Below are 7723 nucleotides of genomic sequence, written 5' to 3'. Positions count from 1 at the left end.
AATGGAGATGAATCAGTGGAGAATCGTTGAGAGAGAGAATGGGGAAGAGAATAGCGATGTGACAGAGAGAAATTGGAGAGAGAGAGATCCTGGAGAGAGAAGTTTATTTCCTATACGGTAATTTTGTGAGAGAAAAAAAAGAAAGAAGGAGAGAGAAAAATAATACACAACATATTTAATGGCTTAAAGATAGGAAGTTGCCATAAATAAATATTTTGCTATAAAAATTAAAAGATAACTATAGGAGATAATTTTTTAAAAGAGTATTTATTTATAATAAATAAGGTATCAACCTTTGATATTGGAGTTAAAATTTTCTACTAAATTTACTTATGATAAAAAAAGGTATAGTGGATTTTGTATCTAATTTTACTTGACTTCTTTTAACAAACATTCAAAAGTTGGTTAGTAACCTAAGCCAACCATAAATCCGTCTTTGGATACCCGCTATTCCCGCCATATGTTTGTTCCCAAGGTCCATTGTGTCTGTTATACCTCTATGTACTTCCTTCATCTTCTCTATTTTTGGGAATTAACCTACGATATATATAAAGAAACTTTCCCTTTATAGATGGCTTCCTTCTAAGCAGCATTCCAAAAGCGAGTCACTGGACACAAACATTTCTCCAGTGATTCGCAAGTAATACCTAAAAAAACAACACAAAAAAGATTACCTACTACAAGAGAAAAAGAGATATTGATGCTATATAGCTACATTAAAAAGGATAAAAAAAGTTATGGCCTCTATTAGTGGGAATTCAGTTTTGTTAATATTGCTTATATCGTTAGCTTCATTAGTCCCTAATTTGCATGCCCAAATTGCTGAATTTGATGCATATTTGGAAAACAAAGCTAAGGAAGCGCTCAATTCTTCTCTTGCTGCATACAATGAACATCCTGAGCAAGTCACTAATACATTCAATAGAGAAGTTGGAGAGTAAGTAGTTTCTTGATACTTTTTTATTTATTTATTTTTCTACATGCAGACCTAGCGAAAAATAGGATACAATGAAAGAAAAAGATTTATGACGCAGCACTTTTACTTAATTAGGTCCAATATTTGCTAGAAGTTTTTAGGCTTGTTGGAGAAATTTATATGGTAGTAGAAAATATAGAGAACCTCTAGTACTAGAGAAACTGATTTTTATAATATTTCACCTAGACGAGCTTAAACGGAGGGACATGAATTAATAATGATGATTTATATAGCCAACCCTAATTAACTTGTTTGTTATTGTGGCATAGCTATTGTTGTTTCTTTGATTTTACTTAAACATGTTTTAAGAATAATGACTTGAAAACTACTTGATGTATTATGCAGCACATTGCTAAATATTACAAGCTTAAGGAGGCATCTTAAAGAAAAAAGTAGTTGCATGGCAACCAATCCAATCGACAGATGCTGGAGGTGTGACGAAAACTGGGCGAAAAACAGGAAAAAGCTAGCAGATTGCGCTCGGGGATTTGGCCACAAAACAACAGGTGGTAAAGCAGGAAGGTACTATGTTGTAACTGATGACTCGGATGATGACGTGAAGGATCCAAAGCCGGGGACCCTTCGTCACGCTGTGATCCAAGAGGAGCCATTGTGGATTATCTTTGAGAAATCAATGATAATTAGGTTGAAGCAAGAACTGATGATTACGAGTGACAAGACGATCGATGGCAGGGGAGTTTCCCTTCACATTGCCTATGGTGCTGGTTTCACTATCCAATTTGTGCATAATGTTATAATCCACAACATTAGGATTCATCATATCATATCTACCTCAGGTGGAATGATAAGGGATTCTGGTAAGCATATTGGAATTAGGACAGTGAGTGATGGTGATGGTATTTCTATTTTTGGTTCAAACCATATTTGGATTGACCATTGCACTTTGTCCCAATGTACTGATGGCCTCATTGATGCCATCATGGCTTCCACTGCAATCACCATTTCTAACTGCAAATTCAATCATCACAACGACGTAAGTTACTCTTACTACCCTGAAAAATCATTTAGTAGTTGTTAATTTGATTACTCAATAGTCATTGACAATGGTAATTCAGGTGATGCTTTTGGGGGCAACTGATGCCTTCCCTCAAGATTCAATAATGCAAGTCACTGTTGCATTCAATCGGTTCGGAAAGGGATTGATTCAAAGGATGCCAAGGTGCAGGTGGGGATTCTTCCATGTTGTCAACAATGACTACTCTCATTGGCAAATGTATGCAATTGGTGGCAGCGCTAATCCAACCATTATCAGCCAGGGTAATCGTTTCAAGGCCGCTAACAACCCTAACACTAAGCAGGTAAACGTCACAATTCATATCACATTTTTGGAAAATTCATATATGGTTATATTAGGTAGATTCACAAGTATCTATTGGCTTATATTATGTGATTTGCTGACATACATGATGCTAAATGAAGGTGACTAAGAGGGATTACGCGCCAGAATCGGTGTGGAAGAACTGGCAATGGGTATCAGAGGGTGATTTGTTTTTAAATGGAGCTTATTTCGTGGAGTCAGGGCCACAAAACAAGAAAAAATCTGCATTGACTAAACCTCATAGGATCAAATTCAAGCCTGGTTCATATGCAGGCCGACTCACTCGCTATGCTGGTGTACTGATCAAATGCAAAGCCGGCACACCTTGTTAATCAATAGCCTTTAATTTTTTATGTACACAATATTGTGAATCTGTAAATTCACTTCTGAGGGTTGGAAGGAGCCAGGTAGATTGGTGCTTTTGACAGCAGAAGAAGGGACATAGGAGAAGAAAGAAATAGCTCCAATAACTAGTTTTTGTCCTTTTGTTTTTTCTATATTTTTTTTTAATTTTGGTTTTGATTTAGTTTCTTTCCCTGGCTGGATTGCCTTAGAGAGATGAGAGCAGTCAGGAGGGGAAGAAAAGGAAAGTGTAGGTGTTGTGAAAGAATGAACCAATTCTTGTGTAACTTTGATTTATAGTAATCTAAGTTGTCTGTTTGTCTTCAGTATATATAGCCCAAGAGTGACATTTTATTGTAGTCAAACGTGTTGTTTTACATAGTAATAACAATAGATGCTAATTGGTGTCATTTTGTATGTAAAAACATGATTCCTAAAGACAAATATCTTCTTCATAAACTGTTGAGCAAATATTCTCCATCATCCTCTTTTCACCTCACCTACTCCTTTCAATTTATCAGGAATAGATCTATGAAAAGAACAAAGTAGCTAGCTTATTGACCATCCTTAATTGTATTTAGTTAGTCTCTGATTCCTGGTAATAAAGTCCTAGATTCAAAAGAGAATTGGGAGATTCATGTAGTCAAATTATCAGGAAAGGATATATGAAATGAATACTTGTACTATGTGATACTATTATACATCCATTATCTAGGTTCTTATCCAACAAATCATGCATGATGTTCGCACTGTTTCCTATAAAGACTAGCAAATTTCTACACTCTACTTTTTCTATGAATACTAGAAAAAGTATACACTATACACACATAGCCATAAAGCAGATTGATCGAATAATCCAACAGTAGTAGTATATTTGATCAAACAGAAAAACAAACGATCAGCTTTAATGAGATATTATCCAATCAATCAAATGCCATGGAGATCAGATCGCTTTTAATTTATGGGCTATTCTAAATATTATTTTATTTATATGGTCATACATCTCGAAAGATCATTTATATTTTTGTTTAGGCATTTTCTTCTATTCAATTTGTAATCGGTCCTAGGAAATTATTTCTTCTAATTAATATTTACATAATAATCCTTAGTATATACTTAATTCTTTGGGCAACAGGTTCTATCGTGTCCAGTATGACCATCATGTTTACCCAAAAATCAGATAGAGTTGAATTTATACGTAGTTCTAAAGGTATGTGGTATAACTTAACACAAATCTTAAGAGTAAATAGAAATATCGAGTGTTGACCGTAGAAAATGAAAAATAAGCAAAGTTGGAAAGAAGATGATTTATGGATTAAGCAAGATGAATCAATCTATGAAGCTAAAAAAGGATAACTCTTCAATATAGGAGTGTATGATATTTCAGTTACAATGTATACAAAAACCTTGCTTTTACAGAAATATAACCATCCCTTTTATAGTGGGGAAATCCTACGTTAGATATAATTAAAAATACATAATGGAGAATCTATGATAAATAAGTTTTTCTCTAATTCTCGTCGAGATTCTCTCCCTTAGTGCGTCTGCAACGGCTCTTGTCTATGAGCACGATCTTGATCGGACTCGGTATTGGTTGATATTGGTCGGTTTCCAATTTTAGAGCTCGATGTAGGTTTGAGGTCGATGCTGACTCGGGGTCCGGTAATGACTTGGGCTCGATATTGGTCGGTTTTAAGTTTTAAAGCTCTATGCGGGTTTGAGGTCGATGTTGACTCGGGTCCGGTAATGACTTGGGCTCGATATTGGTTGTCCTCTAACCCTTAAGCTCGATTCCATCACATCTCATCATAGTTCGATTCGGACCCGAGCTCGATAATGACTTCGAGCTAGGTATTTGACCTGTACCTGAAATTTGAAGCTCGTTTGTGTCATCTTTGGATCCATCTCAATATTATGAAAACTTTCATCAGTCCATTATAATTCCATCTCGATCAGTCATACGAAGGCCGAAATCAGTTTCGACCGTATACAAATAGTCCCCTCGTTTCTCGACAAGGATGTGGCTAGAAACGATATGATTTTCCAACGGCTCGATTAGATATGCACTGACGTTTGCATCGAGCACGACCATGACGTACGTGATAGCTGTCCCGTCGGTTCAGTTTTCCAAGGCATTTAATGCGTGTCAGATGGTGGTCGGCTACCGTTGATGTTGAACCAACGTTGCTTAATCTATAAATACCCATTTCTTTACCATTTACCACTTTTGCGTCTCCAATCTCCAAATTTTATAAAGTTCTTTCTTGCATCTTCTCAGTTTATCTGTAAATTTGTGATTTTTCACTACAAAAATCTCTCTTCAAAATACCAAATCTTTGTTACCTCCTTCTATTTTCGGTCTTTACATCCAAAAATGGCGAAAACATCAAAAACCATTCCTTAGAAAGAAAAAGCTTCTTCTTCACAGCCTGTCGCCGACAAAACACCGGTGGAGCCACGGCCTGGGGAGTGCGTTCCTGGGGCGTGTGTTCTTACCTCTGATTTTAAGGTCGACAAAAGCTCGCCAGTTCCCGGCGATGTGAGTCAGTATCGAGGTATATGTGTTCGATAACCGAGGGGTACCTCGAACAGCTAAAGAAAGATTGCAATTGGGAGAAAAAAGAAATAGCAATCCCGTCTTCTGAAGAAGATATCACCACTTACGTGAAAGGGTTTTTAAGTGTGTATACTTACCCTTTCACGTTAGGTCCCCTCGACCCTGTTGTTATTGATTTCTGCCGTCAATACCAAATAACCTTAGGCCAGATCCATCCTTATTTTTGGCGGATCATTATTTTGATACGTTACTTCGTGAACAAAATCTAGGGGATGCCTTTCACCCTCGACCATCTCATTCGATTGTACTGCCCTCGCCTTTTTCGAGGCGGGTTAATAAAACTTCAGCGCCGGGCTACCAAGGTTCTGTTCTCAAGCATAGACGAGGACAAGGATCAAGGCTGGATGGGCAGGTTCTTTCGAGTGAGGACTTCAGACCTGATTCCAACTGAAAAGATGCCATTTTCCGAGGAATGTAACATGAAGCGTAAGTATAATTATAATGTTATCTCCTACTATTTTGCCCCTTTATTTCTTTTCTCATCGATATCCCCTTTTTGTGGTGCAGCAGTTCCTTGGATGCCTGGTGCAGTTCCCGACCTCAAGAACTAGGTACGGGATCTAGCTTCGACTTCCACATATGCCAAGCGCTCATGTCGTGATTTGTCAAAAGGCCTATGGGAGTCCAAAAATCATGGTAAGCCTCTTTCTCGTATCTTTGATAGTTCGAATGAGATGATTTCCATATACTTAAATCAATTTCCTTGTATGTAGATGTGGGCAAAGATGCGGTTTTGAGGCCCCCGCCTGGCGAGGAAGAGGCATCGATCTTTGTTCCAAAACTGGTGAAGTATAATAAAATAAAAAGGGCCTCTGCTTCCAAAGATCCAAAACCGAAGACAAGGATGAATCATAAGCCGAGGAAGAATACCATCCCTCTAACCATGGAATCAGTTATGCGTCTAAGGGATGAAGACGAGGAAGAAGAAGAAAATGATGGGTCCGTGCTGGTGGCCCGAATGAAGAAAACTGTCGATGCCCCAAAGGCAGCTGCATTGATAGTGATTTATAAAGCTCCGCCTCGGACTAAGGAGATATCGGAGGAAGGTTCGGGCAGAGTCCCCGAACCGTTAGAGATCGAGGATGCTTCCCACCGAAGTCAACAAACGGTGGGTATATCAAAAAAGGTTGGTCCTAAAGCTCTCCAAACTGAGGAGAATGCCCCAAGCGAGTCGCTTGGGGCAATAGTAATCGGAGACTCACCCAATCTTTCAGCTTTTTCTGAATGGGCGATTCGGGAAGCCCAAGCTTTGGGCGGCCTCGAGATAAACTGATCTCATGAAGGGGAGGACCCTTTCTGTGATTTGCTTACTAGTGTCGAGGATATTGCTGGCCCTAGTGATGTGTCCGGCCTTTTCTATGAAGTGCAACAAGCTCTAAATCGGGTAAGCTCTAACTCCCTTCGTTGATACCACTTTTATGTTTGCTATTCTTTTCTAACTTCTTTTCTTCTTTCTTCATTGGCCGCAACGGTTCATCGAGAAGCGTGTTTTTGGTCTCGAGCTGAGCTGCGTCAGTATGAGGCCACCCTCTGATGGGTTATGTAGGAGAGTAACCCCATTAGACTCCTCTTCGGACAAAGGGAAGAAGAAATCAAGGACCTCCGAGCCGAATTGGCAAAGGCTCAACAAGACCAGACCGACCTGATCGAGCAGGTAATGGTAATCTTAAAAACCCATGGGCTCAATTCTGGAACGGTGGATAATATTTTTATCTCACGGCTGCAGCAGAAGCTTGAGGTTATTGGGAAGCTTCGTAAGGAGGTCGATATGATAAGGGCAGAGGCCTTGGGATGGAAAGATGGTATGGACCGTCTTGCCGCTGAAAAAGAAACTACTCAAGCCCAATTATCATCAGCCGAAAACCAACTTCAATTCATGAAGGAAAAAATCTCGGTTCAAGAAAGAAGAATAGAGGAGCCCGAGGCTCGGTTGGCCTCCGAACTTGCCAAGGCCAAATCTGACGCCGAAAAAGGCAAAGGCCGATGTGGATGCATTCGTAGCCGTCTATCGGGCCGATGCTGAAGTTGATCAGGTACAAGCAAGAAAGGCAATCGAGACCGCCAACACTCGAGCACATTGGGTTGCTGAACTTGCTAAGTGCCGATCTCGGAGGGAGACCCTCGAGGAGATCCATGCTCGAGGTTTCGATCTCACCGAAGAGATAAAAAGGGCTAAAACGCTCGAAGTTGATGTTGAAGCCTTGGCTTCCGATGATGATGATGGTAATGGTGATGATGACGATGATGATGAGAGCAAGAGTGGATCCGAGAGCGGGGCAGAGCCCGATGGAGAAGAGACTGCCGTCGTAGATAACCAAGAAACTTAGCCCTTAGTTTTCATTTTGGTTTTTTTTTGTGTAGGGTCCTTTTCGGACATTGTAAACATTCTTGTATATATATAAAGATCTTTTCTTTTCCCAACTTTCCTCTGTTTTATTCTCTGCCTCGT

General features: G+C 39.4%; 1 protein-coding gene across 1 annotated transcript; it reads left to right on the top strand.

Annotated features, from left to right (window-relative positions):
* The first annotated feature begins 593 nt into the window (after positions 1-593).
* Positions 594-2978, top strand: LOC104117830 (pectate lyase-like). The gene is made up of 4 exons (XM_070188165.1): positions 594-937; positions 1322-1970; positions 2053-2295; positions 2417-2978. Exons 1-4 carry the CDS (start codon positions 738-740, stop codon positions 2645-2647), a joined length of 1323 nt encoding a protein of 440 aa, XP_070044266.1. The 5' UTR covers positions 594-737; the 3' UTR covers positions 2648-2978.
* Positions 2979-7723: the final 4745 nt, after the last annotated feature.

Source organism: Nicotiana tomentosiformis, chromosome 11, assembly GCF_000390325.3.
Source record: "Nicotiana tomentosiformis chromosome 11, ASM39032v3, whole genome shotgun sequence".
NCBI classification, from domain to species: Eukaryota; Viridiplantae; Streptophyta; class Magnoliopsida; order Solanales; family Solanaceae; genus Nicotiana; species Nicotiana tomentosiformis.
The sequence above is the reverse complement of the archived record's forward strand: the minus strand, read 5'-3'. Positions and strand labels throughout refer to the sequence as shown.

Excerpts from the sequence above, each read along its gene's own strand:
- LOC104117830 (XM_070188165.1), top strand. The coding sequence starts at position 738 with ATGGCCTCTATTAGTGGGAATTCAGTTTTGTTAATATTGCTTATATCG. Across the intron at positions 938-1,321 it reads TTCAATAGAGAAGTTGGAGA|CACATTGCTAAATATTACAA; the intron begins GTAAGTAGTTTC and ends TGTATTATGCAG. Across the intron at positions 2,296-2,416 it reads ACAACCCTAACACTAAGCAG|GTGACTAAGAGGGATTACGC; the intron begins GTAAACGTCACA and ends TGCTAAATGAAG.